The following is an 18247-nucleotide window of genomic DNA, read 5'->3' on the forward strand; positions in this document are numbered from 1 at the left end:
CCACGGCAAGGGTGGCCCCCAGGTTGATCCCGCACACTGACCTTAGTACCCTTGAGTCCAGGGGGTCCTGGTTCTCTAGAGAGTCCAGAACCTGGCTCATCCATGGCCACCTACAAGCACAAGGTCACAGTGGAGAGATGTGTCTGTCACAGAGGCATGGAGGGGTCATCCCAGATCACAGGGTGCCAGAGGGTTGTAGGGTCAGAGTCACCACATGGAATTTCTGGGGCTCAAGCCAATGGTGGCCTCTTGGTGACAGCAGTCACAGGTTTGGGCAGAGCTGGGGTGATCACCTTGGGGCCAGGGGGGCCAGGGGGTCCAGGGAGGCCAGGAGGGCCGTCTCTGCCCTGCAGAAAAGAAGGAAATGGGTGGCCACCCCAACACAGCCCATAGGCAGTCCCGCCCGGTAAAGCCCCCGCCAGCTCACCTGTTCTCCACGTTCTCCTTTCTCTCCCCGTTCTCCCTGAAGTGCAAATCGCAAGGTGGGGGCTATGCCCATGGGGAGTCCAGCTCCTCCTGAGCCCGCCTCCCCGGCCGTCCCAGCCAGGCTCACCCTCTCTCCTGGTCTCCCTGCCTCTCCCACACTCCCAGCCGGGCCTGGGAGCCCAGGGATACCAGGCTTTCCAGGTTCCCCAGCAAGGCCGGGAGGTCCAGGGGGGCCCCTCTCCCCAAGGGCCAGGCCAGGTGGCCCCTGAGGGCCAGGGTCTCCACGATCTCCCTTCAGCCCGCGTTCTCCAGAAAAGCCAGTGGGGCCCTGGAGGAACAGAAGAGTAAATGCTGGTGTCAAGCACACCGTCCACAGGAAATGCCCCCCTGAGCAGCCAACACACACCTCCTTGCCTGGGGGGCCCCGCTCTCCTGGGTCCCCCTTGGGGCCACGACGCCGTTCAGGCACAGGCAGGAAGCTGCCAGAGCTCTCTTCCCAGCTCTCCACGATCTCCCGCAGGGCAGACGTCTGAGTGACAGTGAGGGGTCAGAAGAGCAGGGCCATTACTGCAGCCTCCCACGCCCTGGCCTGGCCCCGCGGGCATTACTTTTCCCATGGGGTTCCCACCAGCCCCCATGCCCAGCCCCCAAACAACCTACCTTGATGCCAATATTTTCCAGCAACCGCTCCACATTCTGGGGACACAAACTGGGTGAGGGGCTGCCCACAGAGGAGAAGGTCCCACACTGCCCCCCAAAACAGCCTCCATACCCTCTTCCCCAGACCTCTTGCCCAGAGGACCCTTTAGCCCTTGGTTGAGGTGGCTCGAGGTCACTGGAAGCCCCTCCCTGACATGTCCCCGCTGCCCAGGTTCCCCTCAGTGTAGGCTACAGGAATCCCAACAGGGCAGGGGGCTGAGCACACAGCACAGCTCCAGTGGGGCCTCACGGCAAGTAGAAGGGGACAGAGGTGGCCGCTACAGGCGTGCACATAACAGTCAAGGGCCAGGTCCCAGGCTTCACTCACCGCCGTGCTCCCAGGCTCTCCTCTCAGGCCACGCTCTCCTGGGAGGCCCTGGAGACACCAAGAGACAAGCTGCTGGACCAAGCTTGGGGTTGGGGCTAGGGGCGTGTGTGCGCATGTGCAGGTGCTATGGCTACCGGGGCAAGTGAAAAAGATGGGGGCCTCACCTGTTCCCCTTTGGGTCCAGTCTCCCCACGGTCACCCTGAGAAAAAGAATGACCAGTGGGGAAAATGCCCCCACTCTGGGCAGCCCCTGACCATACCCCCCACCCAGCATCTGCACACTCACCTTGGAGCCCAAACCTCCCGGAACACCAGGGAAACCCTGAGATATGTCAGAACACAAAGAAGTCACACAGGATCATGGCCTCCCAGGGTGACAACATAATGGCCCCTGTTGCTCCCAAGTCCTGGAACTACCCTGGACACTCACCTGGCCAGGAGGGCCGACCTGCCCTGGGAGGCCCGGGGGGCCCTGGAGTCCAGGGCTACCAGGAGCTCCTCGCTCACCCTTGGGGCCATCATGACCCTGTGGAGGATGCAGCCAGCATCAGGACCCTGAGACCCCAGAAAGGAGTGGAGCCACATATCACAGGGTCAGGGTCAGGGGTCAGAGGTTGCAGAAGACTCCAACACTCACTTCTCTCCCAGGAGCGCCCGAATCTCCCTTCTCTCCCTAAGGAAGACAAGGGTGCTTCAGACATGGCCCCAATCTGAGCCAGAGCAGACTCCAAGTGAGGGGACTCACCTTCCTCCCATCTTCTCCAGGGTCCCCAGGTCCTCCCTGCGGGCAGAGGACTCACATCAGACCCAAAAGAATTAAGAATTAAGAATTGTCTGTGTGTCTTGGTATCTGTCTGCAAGTCCTGTGTCTACCTCACTATGTGTGGCCGTATGTATACAAGTGACTGTGGATACAAATGCATATGTCGGTCTGTCCCCACATGTATCACACGTCAGAGCCTTGGATGTGTGTCTCACCACACCTCCACAGAGGTACACGTGCAGCCCTGGGGCCAAGTCATAGCACGTGTATGGGTGGAAGTGTTTGTGTGTCAACATGTCTTCAGTATCCCTGAATAGGGGCTTCACACCTGTGTGTTGGCACCTCTCCATCTGTGTCTGAGGCTCTTTGCCTGTGCCCACGGCTGTGGTTATATTAGCTTGTGTTGGCCCATCCAGGCACAGGTCGGCACGTCCACTTAACTCACTGTGTCTGTGAGGCTGCCTGTGTGTGCACATGGACGTGTGCTTCAGGATGTATCTGTATGTGTGGGCTACGTACTCGGGTGTTGGCACATGTCAGCATGTGTCTGTGTGTGTGCCCCATGTGTATGGCACATCTGGGCCATGTCCATGTGCTAGCATTTTTTGGAGGTTTCACTGTGTCTACCCTGGACACTCACGTTTTTCCCATTCAGGCCAGGCTTGCCATCCTCGCCTGGCTTTCCCTGTGGGAACAGATCATTGGTCAGAAGTCAGGGTTGGGGTGAGGGCAGTAAGGGGGCAAAAGGGTACCAGGAGGGGACTTCCCTGGTGGCACAGTGGATAAGACTCCGAGCTCCCAATGCAGGGGGCCCGGGTTTGATCCCTGGTCAGAGAACTAGATCCCACATGCATGCCACAACTAAGGAGCCCGCCTGCTGCAACGAAGACCCAGTGCAACCAAATAAATAAATAAATTTTTTTTTTTTTTTTTAATAAAAGGGTACCATGAAAGTGGGACTCACCAGTGCTCCAAGGGGACCAGAGGGGCCAGGGGGGCCCTGTTCTCCTCGAAGGCCAGGAAGTCCCTGGAAAAAGTCTTTGCTAGGATTGAGAAGGCCACTGATATATCTCTTGGGGCACATCCATGGACTTGGAGAACCCCACTAAGAACTTCCTCCAGTGTAGAGTCCCCCCAGAATTGGGAGGAGCCATTGAGGTCCCAAGGCTGAGACCCGACAGGGTAGGGGGCCCCTGCTGAAACTCCCAAGGGAAGAACCCTCAGGATTTGGGGGTCCTACTATAGCACCCAAGGCAGAGAAGGTCAGAAAGCAGGACTCTGCTCAAACCTGCCTGCCAGGGACTGGGACCCTCCCAAGGACAGGGCTGGACCAACTCCCCCTACTCCCGCTGATACTGTGACTATGAAGACCGGGCTACACAGTTCATGCTGGACCCCTGAGCCGCCCTCCACCCTAATATCTCCCCATACTTACGTCTCTCCCTGGGTCCCCAGCCTTGCCTATAGCACCCTGAGGAGAGACTCAAGTCAGGGAGTCCGCAGTGGTCATGGGGTCAGGGGCACTGCCCACTGACAGGGTCACTAGCTCCTGTGAACCCGAGGCCTGTCAGGCAGTAACATCCCCCACCCAGGCAGGGTACTAGGAGAAGACACAGATAACCCATCTGACCCCAGAGTTCATCAAGACCCAGAAGACTCCAGTGAGTCTGGAGCCATACAAAGGGGCAAGGGAAGGGGCGTGACCAGGCAGTGACCGCCACGACTCACAGGCAGCCCAGGGGGACCAGGGGTTCCTGGTTTCCCATCCAGTCCACTGCGGCCATCCAGGCCAGGGGGGCCCCGGTCACCCTGAGGAAAACAGAGTGGTAAGAGGCCTCGAAGGATGAGATGGATCTGAGAGCCCAGGCTCACAGTCGGAAAACCTCCATGCCCTCTCACCTTTTCTCCTGCTGGGCCTCGAACACCTGGGTCCCCCTGAAGGGAACAAGGTCAGTGAGAGGTGAGGGCAAGATGGGAACTTAGGCTGATGGGGCGAAGTGTGTCACTCACCTGTGGGCCGGGGGCCCCCCGAAGTCCACTGATGCCCTGAGGACAGGGGGAGGAAGAAATCAGAGCAGGCTTTCCCAGGCCCACACGTTCCCACGGGATAAGCCACACTCACTCTCTCCCCAGAAGCTCCAGGGGGGCCGGGGTCACCCTTGGGTCCTCGAGGACCCTCCTGTCCACGGTCCCCAGACTCTCCCTATGGTAGAGACAAACGTGTTGAGGGAATAGCACTAGGGCCACAGGCATGCCCGAGGCAGAACCTGTCATGGGGGTGCTGGGATGCTTTCCTATGCTCACAGCTTCACTCCACCCACGGAACATGATACCTTCTCTCTGACTCCAAGTCCTGTGTCCACCTGTGGGGGGAATGGCCAGTGAGAAGAATAGTTCAAGTAGGGGAAGAGGAGTTGGTGAGGATCAATGAAGACATCAGGGGGCAGTGGGGGAAGTGGGAGTCAGTGGAACGGATGAAGGGACACCGTGTGGGGCCAACAGGGGCAGGTGAGGGAGATGACAGAGAATCAGACCCAGTCAACCCTTACCAGCCGTCCAGGGGGTCCTGGGGGACCCTAGGAAAGGAAAGAATTGTAGTCAACAGGAGCCCTGCGGCCCCACGGTATGGCTCAGGTTTGCCTCAAGCTCAGCTCTGCTCCCAGATTCCCTGCACCCCAGTGCCAAACCCCAGAAGCCAGGTCAGGCCTGGAGGTGGCCACCAGGGCTCCCGACCTTGACCTCCAGGCCCTTAACGGAGGTGCTGACCAGACTGAGCACTGGAACCCTGTATCCCTCCCGAGCCCAGAACACCAGCACTACTCACTGGCTCCCCACGGTCACCCTTGGGTCCAGATGGTCCAGGGCTCCCCTGCAGAAAGTCAGAGGGTCAGGGTCAGTGAGGAGAGGCAGCAGTTTGGGGGAGCTTTGGAAACACCCTAAGGATTCATGGGGATCCTGGTGGCCTTTGGGGGTTGTGATGAAGGGGTCAAAGGAAATGAGGATTGTGAGGGTTTAGCACTGCAGGGTCGGGGTGGCAGGGTCAGAGGCTGGGAGTTGGATGGTTGGAGATTGAAGCTGAGGTTAGAGTTCAGGGGTCAGAGGTCAGGACTCACATTTCGTCCATCCTCTCCAGGATCTCCCTGGTCTCCCTTCTCACCCACAGGCCCCCGAGTTCCAGGTGCCCCCTGAGAAGAGCAGCTGGTGTGAGACAGACCCTCCCAGCATTTTGCAGATTCCCCCATGACCCCCATACTGCCCCTGCTCTCCATCACCCTGAAAACCATGTCAGAGTTTCCCATCACCACATGCCTCCCTCCAGACTCTCCCATCACCCTTTCTCCCCTCAGAGTTTCCCACAGCTTCATGCCCACCTCCTATAAGTTGTCTCATCACCCCCCTTACTTCTCCCCGCAAAGCCTCACCCGAAGGCCACGCTCGCCAGCTTTTCCAGGCAAACCTGGTTCACCCTGGTGGTGGAGAGAACGCCACATCAAACAGGTGAGTTAGGCTCAAACTAACTCAGGGAGTGGTGACAGAGAAGGGCCTGGGAACCAACTGGACCAGAGGCAGGGGGGTGGACTGGATAACCTGGTGGAGCCCCAGCCCGCCAGGGATCACAGTTCAAGGGTAAAGGATCAGAAACCACAGTGGGAAGGAATCTCACCGGGGGACCCTCGTCACCTTTCTCTCCAACTTCACCCTGTGAGACATGAGAGTCAGCCTTGGTCCCCAAACCCCCAGGGAGGCCAGCAGTACCCTACTCCCCATCCCCCAGCACTCCCCCAGTCCAGTCCTCTTACATCTCGTCCTCGGGGGCCGATGGGTCCTGGGGAACCAGGACGCCCAGGGTCTCCCGTCTCTCCGGGAGGCCCTGAGTCACCCTGTGGAGGAGGCAAGAGTGATGCAGCACGTATAGCCAGCCCTTGAGGGGAGGTGACCCCAGAAACGTTGATGTTACCCAAGGTCACAGGCACTCACCGGGGGTCCTGCTCTGCCAGTGAGGCCAATGGGACCCTGCAGGGCATGGGGAGGGAGGTAGGACTTAGTTAGGGCTCCCAGGCACCACCTCATCTCCTTCTGTCACACTCCCCATCCCCACATTTACTCACCCGGACTCCAGGGTCTCCCTTGGGGCCAGGGTCCCCAGGAAGAACCAAGCCAGGTGGGCCCTGGGGGAGGAAGGATTAGAGGTCAGGGGACACAACTGTCACCTGCCCTAACCCCTAAACACTTCCCCACACTTACCCGTTCCCCTTTGACTCCAGTAGCTCCTTTGGGCCCAGAGAGCCCTACGTCCCCCTGGAGGTGACAAAGACCATCAGCGTCAGCCACAGGCTCCATGAACCCCACCACCCAGCGATCATGCCACAACTGTCATGACTTCCGGGCCTCCAGGAAGGCCCAGAGGCAGGTCCTATGACCTTGATCTCAACCCTGTAACAGCTTCCCTTCACTCTTACCAGACTTACCTTCTCTCCTTTAGCTCCAGCACCCCCAGGTCCCTGAAAACAAACAGGACAGACACGGCTTGGCCCTGCCTAGGGATCACACTACTACAGCCTTGATTGGAGTTGGGGTTATATACAATCAGAAGTCTCTGCCCAGAGGTCACAGGGTCACCACTGGGAGCAGGGCAGGGGTTACACAGGGCTCACGACCTGTATGGTGGTCATGGGGTCACAGGATCACAGCCAGGAGTCGGAAGGCATGTTACAGCATTAGAGTCACAGAGCTCTGAGCCAGTCCAGGGTCCCAAGGTTATGGGGTCATAGCCTGGAACGCTGGTTTCCAGGCGGGTCACACTGCTCAAGGGCCTGTGCAGTGATCGGAAACACACCCTCCCTTCACTCACCACTGCGGGGTCCCCAGGGCGACCAGGCTCCCCCTGTAGAGAAAGGATAGGGACAGGGATGGGTCAGGGACCCACCTAGGAACTCAAGGCCCCAGTATCCCACCTGCCACAATCCCTGGTATCGGGGGCACTTGACTCCCAGCCCATGACCCACCTTCTCTCCTCGGCGGCCAGTGGGTCCTGGTGGCCCCTGCACATGGAGAAAGCATGAGCCCAGGATGGGGAGGAACACATGAAAGCCCTACTCCTGATCCCACAGTCACATACTTACTTCAGGACCCTCAGGTCCAGGACGTCCAGCAACTCCTGGTGGACCCTGGGGAAGAGGAGCAGAAATGCTGACCCAGGTGGGTGGGGGCAGAGGGATTATGGCAGATAAGGCTAGAGGTTCAGGATGGGGGTCACAGAAGATCAGGATTTAGGTCAGCAGGGGTCAAACTCGGCAGGAAGACAGAGACCAGGTCAGTGCAAGTCAAGGTCAGTTCAGCAGGGTCAGAAAGCTAAAAGCGGGTCCCTGGGGTTGAGGGTTAGAGCCTGCATCAGCAGAGATTAGGAGTCATGTGAGGAGGGGTGGAGGGCCAGGGGCAGTGGAGATCAAGGGCAAGAAGTCAGAACCAGGAGGGGTACGGAGCCAAGGTCTGCTGGCACCGGCAGTGGGGTCAGTGGGCTCACCTGTGGTCCTGCTGGGCCAGGGGATCCACGTTCGCCCTGATGGAGCAGAATGGGTCAGAGCTGAGTCTGGCCCCAGATCCTCCGGGGCCCTGAGAGCCCCCCAGGCTGCACTTACCTTTTCTCCAGTCTCACCCATGGCCCCTGTTAGTCCTCGGTCACCCTGAGGGGAGAGAGATAGGAGAGGGGCCTTTACTGTCGAACCCCAGACAAAGTGTCTCAAACTCCAATCATCTGTCTCTGAAATCACAGCCTCTGACCTGGGGACAACCCTTATCTCCTGATCCTCCTGCCTCCCCTAATCCTATAGGGGTCCCAGTGTGTCACCTCTCATACCTGACCCCTCACAAAATGGCACTTACTTTGGGGCCAGTGTCTCCAGGAAGTCCCCGTAGGCCCTGAAAGGGGTTCAGAGATTCAGGTTTGGGAATAAGGATGGAGTAGAGGGTTGATGGCTGAGGGTGGGGGCTGGAGCTATGCCCACCACACTCAGAATCCCTGGCCTCCACACTTACCGGCTCACCTGGGGTCCCAGGTTGTCCTGGGAGGCCTGGGGCTCCATCTTCACAGTCACCCTGAAGGAGAAACAGGTGGGTAGAAGACCCTACTCCCAGCACCCAGAGGCCTCACCCCAGAACTGGGACACCAAGAGGTCAGGTCTCCCACCTTTTCTCCTTTTTCTCCAGGGGGGCCAACTGAGCCTTGGGGTCCACGGCTTCCAGGAAGACCCTAGGAGGAAATGAGTAAAAATGTGAGCCCCAAACTGAGGTCCAGCACCCACCCACTGCCCCAGCAGAGCCCCCAGCTCCTCTATCCACACCCCAGAGCATGGCCCACAGGGTCCCCAGCAGAGCCTCAAGGCTCCCTCACCGGCAGCCCAGGCTCCCCTAAAGCAACGCTGCCGTCACCTGGTCCAGGGGGGCCCTGGGAAAGAACAGCAGGTCAGGGGATGGCCAGGGGGAATCAGACTCCAAGCCACCCCCAGCATAACTTGCCCCTCACTTACCCGCTCCCCACGATCACCTTTCTCACCCTGGAAGAGAGATCATGACACATGACCCTGGACTACACCTCCACACCCCAAGATACCAGGAGGAATGAGAGTCTTGGGGTCAAACTGGATTACAAAGTTCGTGGAGGAACTGAGAAGTCACGGGTGGGGGTGGTCAAGAGGTCACATGAGCTCAGAGTGACCAGTAGGGGTTGTGTGGGTTAGAATGAGGTCACCAGGTCACTGGATCACATGGAGGTGATAAGACCATATGGCGGTCATGCCCTCACCTTCACAGCTGTTCCAGAAAATCCTGGGGGACCACGGGGTCCTGGGTCTCCCAATGGGCCACGAGATCCAGGGGGACCCTGATGGAAGAGACAAAATATAAAGCACAACCCCATAGACCCACCCCATTGGTTCCCCCATCACACATCACTCCCCCCCCAACCATATTCTAGAACTTACTGGAGGTCCAGGGTCCCCTTTCTGCCCAGGAAGCCCTGGGCCCTCGCCTCCAATGACTCGTCCAGGCTCTCCCTGCAGGACAGAGAACAGCAGGAAGGATTCAGGGTATGGGAGCCTTGAGGTAGGAGAAGCCCCTAGAGGTCCCCAGCTATTCCTCATCATGCCTTAGGCCCCACACAGTGTCTGTCCTGGGGCAACCCTGTTCCTCCCTGGGACATCCCAGCTTGGTTCCCTCCCCTCCCTCCTTCACCTACCGGCTCCCCCTTTGGGCCTCGAGGTCCTCGCTCTCCCTGAGGAAAAAACAGAGCAAAGGGTGATGCTTGGTCTCAGCGCATTTCAGGGTGGGCCCCTACAAGCCAACCCCGCTCCACCACCCCAGCTCCCCACCCTGCAGAAAGGGCTCTGGGAAGACACTGGGAGGCAGAGCAACTTACTGGTTCTCCACGAGGACTGGGCCACCCGGGGGAGCCCTGTAAATGGAGGCCAGAGTCAGACCAGTCAGACCACCTCACCCGCTCAAGCAAAGCATCCCACCACGTGAACTGCGAGGGCAAGGCTTGCTCACCTTCGGGCCAGGGGTTCCAGGAGTCCCAGGGCGGCCAGGGCTGCCTGGAGGCCCATCTGCCCCAGGGAAGCCCTAAGGAGGCAAAGAGGTTAGGGCAGGAAGGGACCCTCCCTCAGTGTCCCTGGTTCACTGGAGGAGCCCCGACTGACTATTCTTCACCTGAAGGCCTCACCCCACAGGCCCCTGAGCGTTGTTGGGGGTACAGCAGTGGGGCAGGGAAGCTGCCCCTCTGAGCTGAATGGAGCCGAACCCCAGGCACAAGGGCAGTGATGAGGCCAGGGCCTTCCCTGCCTCTTGGACTTGGAACTTCCACCCGGGCTCTCCAGGGGATCTCAAAACCCTACTGGTCCCCCCTAATTCAGATCCTTCCCCAAAGTCTCTGCTATGGTTGATAATGTCCACTTAGGCTTCTAGTAATACTCTGTGTTTCTAACTCTGTTTTTTCATTCCCTCTTGTAAAAACCCTGAGGAAGCTTCGAGGATTGTCTTAGGGGAACCTCAATGGTCTCTACACTCACCCTCTCACCCTTCGCAATGGTACTTCCAGGAGGTCCCTGGGGGCCAGGAACACCCATCCTGCCCTGAGAGGAGAGAGCAGGTGAAGAGGCAGTACGCCGGTCAGGGGACAGAGGACAGGTGTGGGGAGGCACTCACCGGGAGGCCGGGGGGGCCAGGAGACCCGGCTTGTCCTTTCAGCCCCTAGGAAGGATGATCGGTGAGCCCTGTGCTGCTGACCTCCCCCTGACCCACTGAGCCCCCCAACCCACTCTCTACCCCCCACCAGAGCCACTCACCATCTCTCCGGGTTCCCCCTTCTGGCCCTGGGGAAAGATGTGTTGGGCGATGGTCAGAGTGGCAAGTTCCAAGAGTGGCCCTCACCCACACTCTCAACCCTGGACACTTACCTTTGGACAATGCACCGAGCAAGGCTCTGGCTGTAGCTGTGGACACAGGGTCTCCTTGAGGTCAGCAGTTCTACCAAGAGCCCCCAGACCCGCTCTTTTTCACCACCTAGTCCCCCAGAGGCCCCTTCCAAACCTGGGTGGTCAAAGCCGTCTGACACAGGGCTGTTGCCAGACTACTGACTGCCCGGTCCAAGCTTGGACCATCATCCACGGTGAAGAAGGTCTGGGCAGAGTCCATGCCCGGCACCAAGCGACGCAGCTGTTCTGGGTCAGCTCCTGCCAGGCCCAGCATCATCACTTTGAGCCCTAAGGAGGGGTCCAGCAGCCTGCATGACGACCCTGCTGGGGCCAACCCTATTCCCAGGCCCCATTCCCACCAGCCCTGCTCACCAGCAGCCTGGGCCTCACGGATAGAGTTGAAGATGTCACCTCTCAAGGGCTCATCCACCAGTAGAACCATCACCCCCGGCACGTGCCGGCGTCGTCCAGGGGCATCTGGTGCCAACAGGTGTCTGTGAGCTGTAACCACAGCTGTGCCTGGGAGAAAGGTCATGTCAGAACCCAGGGGCACCAAGCTCCCAATGGGAAAGCCCCAAGAATCCATGTCCACTGTAGTCCTTACCCAGGTTGTTCCCACTTGGGTCCGTGTAGGGGATGTTGCGGATCTTCTGCCGGATGACACTGAGGTCATGGGAGCTGTTCAGCGAGAACAGTGGGGAGGGCCGATGACTGTAGGACAGGAGGCCAACCTAGGGTGGGGAGACCACAGAGCCTGGGGAGGATGACACAGCAGGGACAGGGGACACAGAGCCTGGTGGAAGACACAGAGCCCAAGGTGTGTAACTAAACCTGAACTATTAGGGGGTCAGTAGTGATGGTAGGATATGGAGCCAACCAGCAAGTGAGGCGATCTGGAGCCTGGGGAAGGGCGGGGAGAAAGCCTGGACCAGTAGTGGGACAGGGAAATGGTGTGGGACCAGGGGTGGGCAGGGACAGGTAGGAGTCTGGCTGCCTCTGGGGCCAAACCTGGATGGCCTGTGGCCCAAGAGGCCCAAGTGCAGACACCAGATGCTCCAGGGCTCGCTTCACAGCCTCTGCGCGATGAGCATTGTCTCGAGTGGTATGCAGCAGGAACACCACGTCCATCAGGCCGTGGGGACACACTGCAGGAAGGGGGCTGAGTTACTGAGGCAGTCGGCCCATCTAGCTACTCTCTTGGCCTCCTCCCACTGGGCCCACCATACCTGGGGTCTGTGTGACAGAGGCCTCAGGACCCTGTACACCCTCCCGGACAGGTGTCAGGGAGAATATGTAGGAGATGCCAGGCTCTAGCCCTGCCACCCGCTGGGAGCTTGAGATCCCCGGAAGTGTCTGTGAGGCCCCAGGCAATTCTGCAGAGGACAGAGCTCAGTTAAACAGGAGGCCCTCCATGGAGCCCCCACTGCCAGCCCACCCTAACACTGGCCTCCCCGTCACCTTGGCCAGGGCCTCTGAGTGGCTGCCAGGATAGGATGTAGCTGGATACCCCAGACACCGGGGTCCAGGCCAGAGTCACTGAGTCGACTGAGGTGTCTACAACACGCAGTTCAGTGCTTGGGACACGAGGTGACTCTGAAGGAGGAATCAAAGACTAGGGATCCGAGTATGTGTTCCGAGAACCCAGAGGAGAGAGATCTAAGGAGATCCTGGGGCAGATTCATCTTAGTGAAGGAAGTGTCACTGGAGGTCATGCTGGGATCATCCCGGGTCAGGAATGGTAGGGGGGCTACAGGAGGAGTCACTCAGGGTCATGGGGTACAGGAAATCAGGGTGGGTCATCGGTAGGGGTAAGAGCACACCAGTGTATGCAGTTACTTCTGAGGGGGGCCCTTCTCCAGCTGTCCCCAAGACACTCAGCCATATACGGTGGTGGGTCGCTGGCTCCAGCCCGTCCAGTTCGTAGCTGCTGAGTTCCGGCCCCAGGACCCGGGACTGTTCCTGGCCACCTGGGGCAGGAATGAGAGGGGGGCAGGGGCACGTAGGAGGATACTACAGACCGGCATTAATGGACACGCCCACCTCACTGACCCCCTCGTACCTTACTGACAATGACGCTGCCAGCCTCACTGACTGACCCTGCTGATGGGGACCACCCTCCTGACTGATCTCCTCATTCTTGCTGACCCTGCCCGACTGACCCTCATTGATCCCACGCACCTAGGTGACTGACACCAGGTACCTTCAGCGATCCCGCAGACCCCCACTGACAGACCCTGCCCACTCTCACTGATTTCGCCGACCCCACCCCCAGCCCCGCCCCGCTGGTCCCTAACCTCCCTACCGGGGGCACCTCTCACCCTCAGGTCGCCAACGCAGGCGGAAGCCTCGTGCCCCGGGCACCGGCTGCCAGCGCAGCCTCAGCGAGTGCTCCCCTCGCTGCACTACACGAAGTGTCTCCAGGGCTGGTGGAGCCTCCTCAGGCGCTAGAGAGAAAAGCACAAGAATCAGGGAGGCTCCGCCCCGCCACCGATCTCTGTGCCAATCCCAGACCAACCCTGGAACACGCACAGCCCCCAACCGGCCCCACTGCCTATCCCAGGCTACATCCCTCCTCCCCCACGAAGACCCCGCCCCCACAGGTTCACTACCAATCCCTGGCCCCTTTTCCATTCCCGAGCACAAACCCCGCCCCCAAACCGTCCAGGGCACCAATCCAAGGCTCGCGCCAGCCCGAGCTCTGCCTACGCGTGGTGACGACAATGGAGACAGGTGCGCCCTCACGGTCCCCCACAAGTGCAGTCACTCTCACTGAGTAGCTGACTCCGCCTTCGAGGCCCCGTATCTCAGCGGAGTCCGTGTTTCCTGGGAGCATCTCCTGTCTCGTGGGGCCACCTGGCCAGGCGAGCATACGGCAACGGTCAGGGATAGGGGTGGCTGACCAAAGGGGCCAATCCCAGCCAGGAAGGGCAAGGGCAGGGTCAGGGAACCATACCCTCGCTCCGGCCCCAGGCCAGTCTGTAAGCTGTGGCTCCAGTGACCCCCACCCAGGTGACCCGCAGAACATCACTGGAAGCATTGAGGATCTGCAGCTTCGAGACACTGCCCACGGGCTGAGGGTCTGGAGGAAGACGCAGGGAAAAGGATCAGGGGCCACTGGATGGCTGGCAGAGAACAGGGTGGCAGAACAGGCATGCTCAATGCAGGGAGGTCTATCTGAAGGTCAGTATGAGGTTACTGTGGACGGGGCAGTGTAGGCAACTCCTGAGTGGGAGAAGATCAGTGCCTCAGAGTGGGCAGTGTGGAGCAGCCAGGAGGTCACTGTGGGTGGACTCCTAGTCAATGTGGGGTACGTCAGTGTGGGGAGAGAAGTCATGAGAAGAGCTGTGATGGAGCGGGCAGCTGGAGCAGTCAGGAATACGCAGCAGGACAGGGTAGCCAATGAGATGTGGTTGGCAGATGGCCAGGGTCCACTTACCAGTCCTTACAACCACAGAGGCAGGGGTCCCATCCACACCAGCCACACGGGCCCACACATGCACTGTGTACTCGGTATCTGGCTCCAGCCCATCCAGCTCAGCCACTGTGGCCTCCCCAGAAACCAACTGGGATTTCTCTGGGCCTAGGAGTGAGAATGAAGGTAGCTCTAGAACTAGCCAGACGCTGCCCCGCAATGTCCCACCTGGACCCTGAAGAAACCCCTTCTCCCATTCCACCCAGACCTGCCCCCGACAACCTCCAAAACCTCTGGTCCCTTCCCAAACCCCTGGTGCCCACCGTGGCCTGAGTGCCAGGAGACCCTGTATCCTGTGGCACCAGGAACCCTGTTCCAGGTGATGGTGACAGATGAGCTGCTGACTTGAGTCACACGGACTGTCTTCATTGGGCCCAGTGGGTCTGGTGGGGAGAGGCAGTGGGGAGTCTGATGGAAGAGCCAGTGGAGGGTCTGGTGGGGGAGGATTTGGGGGGGACATCTAATAGAGGAAGGCAATGGGAATCTAAAGGGAGGCAAGGATTTGATAGCAGATGCAGTGAATGGGTCAGATGGGGAAGGAGTGGGAGTTCTGACAGAGGGGATAGTAGAAATCTGAGGTGGCAGGTGACAGAAATCTGGGAGACCAGAGGGTCTGACAGAGAAGGTAATAGGGTTCCAACGGAGGCACTAGGAGGCAGTGAGGGGGTCTGACAAAGAAGAAAAGTGTAAGTCTAAGAGGATGGTCAAGTCCGGCAGAAAAGGCAATGGGGTCTGAGAGATGAGGTGGTGGAAATCTGAGGGCAAGAAGAGCGGGGTGTTAGGGGACAGGCAGAGGAATATGAAGAAGGCAGGGGCTTAAAAGGAGGCAAGGGAGACTGAAGGGGGAAGCAGGGCCTCTGAGGGAGGAGGCAGTGGGGATCTAAAGGGGGATTCTGGAGTTCTGTGGAGAAGCAAGGGTCTGAAAGGGAAGGCATGGGGGTCTGAAGGGCCACTGGAGAGAGAGAGCCAAGGGGCTGGGTCAGGCCCTGACCAGTTCGAGCCACGGTGATCGCAGGTGGGCCCTCCTCTTTCCCTCGCAATGCCGACACAGCCACCTGGTAGGAGGTTCCAGGTCTCAGCCCCATGATATCTGTGGCAGTAGACTCTGAGGGCAATGTCTGGCTGGACTCCAGACCTAACGTCAGAGAGAAATGTTGGCATGGCTCCTGCCTGCCCCTTGGTCCCCCATACCCTGATTGTTCCCCTCAGCAACCCTCCCGCACATCCCACACTGACCATTGTCTGTCCTCCAGCTAACCCGAAATCCACTGGCTCCAGGCACAGGTCCCCAGGCCACCCTCACTCGTGTTGCGTCTGACGCCACTACCCGCAGCCCTGGGATGGCAAGTGGGGTTTCTGGCTCTGGGGATTAAAGATAGAGGTCAGGGATCAAAACCAGGACCAGAGTGAGTCAGGCAGCTGTCCCCCACAGCCCTCCTGCAGTGCTCACCCCGGCGGACAGTGAGGACGCTGGCATCACCCTCTCGGGTGCCTACTCGAGCTGACACCCACACTGTGTAGCTCAGCCCAGCCCGGACGTCATCCAAGTCAAAAGCTGTCTGACTCCCGGGAAGCACCAGGCTCCGCTCGACCCCTATGGGAGAAGGTAGGATAGGCAGGCAAGGGTCAGTGAGAGATGGGAATGTGGGATGAAGGTGCTCAGTGATGGACAGAGATAAAAGATGAAAAGGGTCAGTGGGGGCAGGACAGGAATACAGACTCAGACGTAGAGAATGGACTTAAGGACACGGGGAGGGGGAAGGGTAAGCTGGGACCAAGTGAGAGAGTGGCATGGACATATATACACTACCAAACGTAAAATAGATAGCTAGTGGGAAGCAGCTGTATAGCACAGGGAGATCAGCTCGGTGCTTTGTGACCACCTAGTGGGGTGGGATAGGGAGGATGGGAGGGAAACGCAAGAGGGAGGAGATATGGGGATATATGTATATGTATAGCTGATTCACTTTGTTATAAAGCAGAAACTAACACACCATTGTAAAGCAATTAAACCCCAATAAAGATGTTAAAAAAAAAAAAAAGAAAAGAAAAGGGTCAGTGAGGGATGGGACATGGGACGGAAAGGGGTGAGAGATAAGGACAAGGGATAAAAGGAGTCAGTGATGGATAGCGACACAGGATAATGGGCCAGTGATGAATGCAGACACATAATGACAGGAGTCAGTGGACAAGGACATAAGAGGTACGATGTCAGAAATCAGCGGACAGCGACATGAGTTGACAGGTCATCGACAGACAGTGAGGTGGAGTCAGTATTGGATGGGGACATGGGAGGACAGTGGTCACAGCTAAGGTTATAGAAGGGCGGGGGTTGAGCTTGTGGTTGTGGAGAAGGGTGAAAGCCATGGCCAGGGAGGTGGGGCAGGGAGTGGAGACAGATCCAGGTGAAAAGACAGGCAGGGGCAGGGCAGGGAGCAGACAGACCCTGTGACAGGGTCTGGTTCAGTGCCATCTTGGGAGGTGGATGGACAAGGAGAGAGGAGGAGGCTGTAGAGACCCCGGAGTGGAGAAAGGCTGGAAAGGCTGGAATGGTTGGAAAGGCTGGAACTTTAGTGTGTGTACGGGTCTGGCTGTGTCCCCCTCACCCTGGATGCTGCGCACGGTGATCCGATACTCGGTGGCGCTGGGAACTGCGCTCCAGGACACTCGCACCCGCTGTCCAGGCAGCTCGGTGGCCTGTAGGTCTGTCACAGGGCCCACGGGCAGCTCTGGCCCTGTTGGACAGCACAGCCTGAGAGGCAGCCTGGGGCCCCTGTACCTTCCCCTCTCACTTGGCCGGGCCCACAGAGCCCTCACCAGGGGGGACCACAGTTGCAGGCGTGGCCACCTCGCGGCCCTCTAGCAGCGTGTAGAGTGTGAGGCGATACTCAGTGCCTGGCTGCAGCCCATCCAACTGGTAGCGGGTCACGTCAGAGGGCAGCACCACCTTCTGTGGCACCTCCAAGCCTGCAAGATGACAGGGTCAGGCCAGCTGAGGCCAGGTCCGGACCCAGCCTGCCCACCCCGCCCTCCCGCACGGACCACTCTCACGCCGCCACTCCAGCCGGTAGCCACGGGCCTCAGGCACCAAGTTCCAGGAAAGAAGGATGGATGTGGGGCCCAGGATGATGGGACGCAGGGTCTGCTCAACAGAAGTGTCTGCCCAGGGCACATGGGAGGTCAGTGGCCTCTGTGCCCTGCCGGCCTGCCCACCCAGCCTGAAGAAAGCACCCAGCCCTCTCACCGGTGCGGGCAGTCAGGGAGGAGGCAGGCCCCACGCTCCGGCCAAGCAGGGCGCTCACAGTCACCTCATAGTCTGTGCCAGGCTCCAGGTCACGCAGCAACACTGACCCCTGCCCAGGCGCCAGCTCCTGCTGCTGCGTGGCCCCACCTGCATGGGGGGCACAGAGGGGTCAGTGGGTCTTGCAGACTGAGGACCCTACAGTCCTGTCTGAGGTGCAGGGACTTCCTTCAGCCCACACCTCTCACTCACCACTGAAGACCCGCCATGTCACGCGGTAGCCAGTGGCACTTGGCACACTCCGCCAGGCCACCAGGAGGCTGTGGGCTGTGGTGTTCTGGATGGTCAGCTCCGGTGCCTCCAGAGCAGCTAGGGGAAGGTCCCACCAGGGATTAGTGAGTCCAGAGTGGGGAGGGGTTACTGGGATGGGTGGTTAGGTGAGCGGGGTCAGAGGTTAGCAGAACTGCTCACTCGTCCGAGCTGTCCCGCTCACGGCCTCCCCGATGCTGTTGGCGTAGAGGGCAACCACCGTCACTTGGTACTCAGTCAGTGGCCGGAGACCCTGCAGCCTCACGCTGGTCTCACCTGCTGGGACGCTCACCTGCCCAGGGTCAGAGGTCACTTCATCTTGGCCAGCTAAGTCCCCAGCCCTCCACCTACCACTGCTGACATCCTTACCTCCCGCCGCTCACTCGACAGTGGCTGTCCCAGCCCCGTCAGGGGGGTGTACTGGACCTTGTAGCCAGTCACAGGGCCACTGGCCGCTGTCCACTGTACTCTCAAGGATTGACTGCCTGGCTCAGACAGCACCAGGTCTCGTGGACCAGAGGTTGAGTCATCGGCTGGGAAA

At 59.3% G+C, this 18247-nt stretch overlaps 1 protein-coding gene across 1 annotated transcript in view; it reads right to left on the reverse strand.

Moving 5' to 3' along the window:
- The window catches only part of COL7A1 (collagen type VII alpha 1 chain), a 31713-nt gene that overhangs the window by 11321 nt on the left and 2145 nt on the right, over positions 1-18247 (reverse strand). The window contains exons 6-76 of the mRNA XM_061196718.1: positions 18076-18239; positions 17869-17998; positions 17650-17766; positions 17401-17547; positions 17199-17315; positions 16974-17123; positions 16763-16891; positions 15607-15750; positions 15393-15518; positions 15148-15291; positions 14420-14539; positions 14121-14264; positions 13638-13763; positions 13391-13537; positions 13003-13128; positions 12505-12651; positions 12143-12277; positions 11911-12057; positions 11693-11829; positions 11289-11415; positions 11057-11203; positions 10800-10972; positions 10667-10702; positions 10556-10582; positions 10416-10460; positions 10280-10342; positions 9762-9833; positions 9631-9666; positions 9451-9486; positions 9197-9268; positions 9019-9096; positions 8744-8770; positions 8608-8661; positions 8404-8466; positions 8253-8312; positions 8100-8135; positions 7856-7900; positions 7741-7776; positions 7340-7384; positions 7223-7258; positions 7069-7101; positions 6686-6718; positions 6462-6515; positions 6326-6385; positions 6195-6230; positions 6017-6097; positions 5881-5916; positions 5639-5683; positions 5330-5401; positions 5041-5085; positions 4766-4792; positions 4550-4579; positions 4339-4419; positions 4227-4262; positions 4116-4151; positions 3945-4025; positions 3652-3687; positions 3181-3243; positions 2857-2901; positions 2199-2234; positions 2091-2126; positions 1884-1979; positions 1740-1775; positions 1618-1653; positions 1454-1501; positions 1087-1122; positions 833-955; positions 554-754; positions 428-463; positions 294-347; positions 42-110 (exon numbers count right to left, since the gene is read on the reverse strand). Coding sequence (XP_061052701.1) covers positions 42-110; positions 294-347; positions 428-463; positions 554-754; positions 833-955; positions 1087-1122; positions 1454-1501; positions 1618-1653; positions 1740-1775; positions 1884-1979; positions 2091-2126; positions 2199-2234; positions 2857-2901; positions 3181-3243; positions 3652-3687; positions 3945-4025; positions 4116-4151; positions 4227-4262; positions 4339-4419; positions 4550-4579; positions 4766-4792; positions 5041-5085; positions 5330-5401; positions 5639-5683; positions 5881-5916; positions 6017-6097; positions 6195-6230; positions 6326-6385; positions 6462-6515; positions 6686-6718; positions 7069-7101; positions 7223-7258; positions 7340-7384; positions 7741-7776; positions 7856-7900; positions 8100-8135; positions 8253-8312; positions 8404-8466; positions 8608-8661; positions 8744-8770; positions 9019-9096; positions 9197-9268; positions 9451-9486; positions 9631-9666; positions 9762-9833; positions 10280-10342; positions 10416-10460; positions 10556-10582; positions 10667-10702; positions 10800-10972; positions 11057-11203; positions 11289-11415; positions 11693-11829; positions 11911-12057; positions 12143-12277; positions 12505-12651; positions 13003-13128; positions 13391-13537; positions 13638-13763; positions 14121-14264; positions 14420-14539; positions 15148-15291; positions 15393-15518; positions 15607-15750; positions 16763-16891; positions 16974-17123; positions 17199-17315; positions 17401-17547; positions 17650-17766; positions 17869-17998; positions 18076-18239 — 5648 coding nt within the window. The remainder of the gene's footprint in view (positions 1-41; positions 111-293; positions 348-427; positions 464-553; positions 755-832; positions 956-1086; positions 1123-1453; positions 1502-1617; positions 1654-1739; positions 1776-1883; positions 1980-2090; positions 2127-2198; positions 2235-2856; positions 2902-3180; positions 3244-3651; positions 3688-3944; positions 4026-4115; positions 4152-4226; positions 4263-4338; positions 4420-4549; positions 4580-4765; positions 4793-5040; positions 5086-5329; positions 5402-5638; positions 5684-5880; positions 5917-6016; positions 6098-6194; positions 6231-6325; positions 6386-6461; positions 6516-6685; positions 6719-7068; positions 7102-7222; positions 7259-7339; positions 7385-7740; positions 7777-7855; positions 7901-8099; positions 8136-8252; positions 8313-8403; positions 8467-8607; positions 8662-8743; positions 8771-9018; positions 9097-9196; positions 9269-9450; positions 9487-9630; positions 9667-9761; positions 9834-10279; positions 10343-10415; positions 10461-10555; positions 10583-10666; positions 10703-10799; positions 10973-11056; positions 11204-11288; positions 11416-11692; positions 11830-11910; positions 12058-12142; positions 12278-12504; positions 12652-13002; positions 13129-13390; positions 13538-13637; positions 13764-14120; positions 14265-14419; positions 14540-15147; positions 15292-15392; positions 15519-15606; positions 15751-16762; positions 16892-16973; positions 17124-17198; positions 17316-17400; positions 17548-17649; positions 17767-17868; positions 17999-18075; positions 18240-18247) is intronic.

Source organism: Eubalaena glacialis, chromosome 7, assembly GCF_028564815.1.
Source record: "Eubalaena glacialis isolate mEubGla1 chromosome 7, mEubGla1.1.hap2.+ XY, whole genome shotgun sequence".
In the NCBI taxonomy this organism is placed as follows: domain Eukaryota; kingdom Metazoa; phylum Chordata; class Mammalia; order Artiodactyla; family Balaenidae; genus Eubalaena; species Eubalaena glacialis.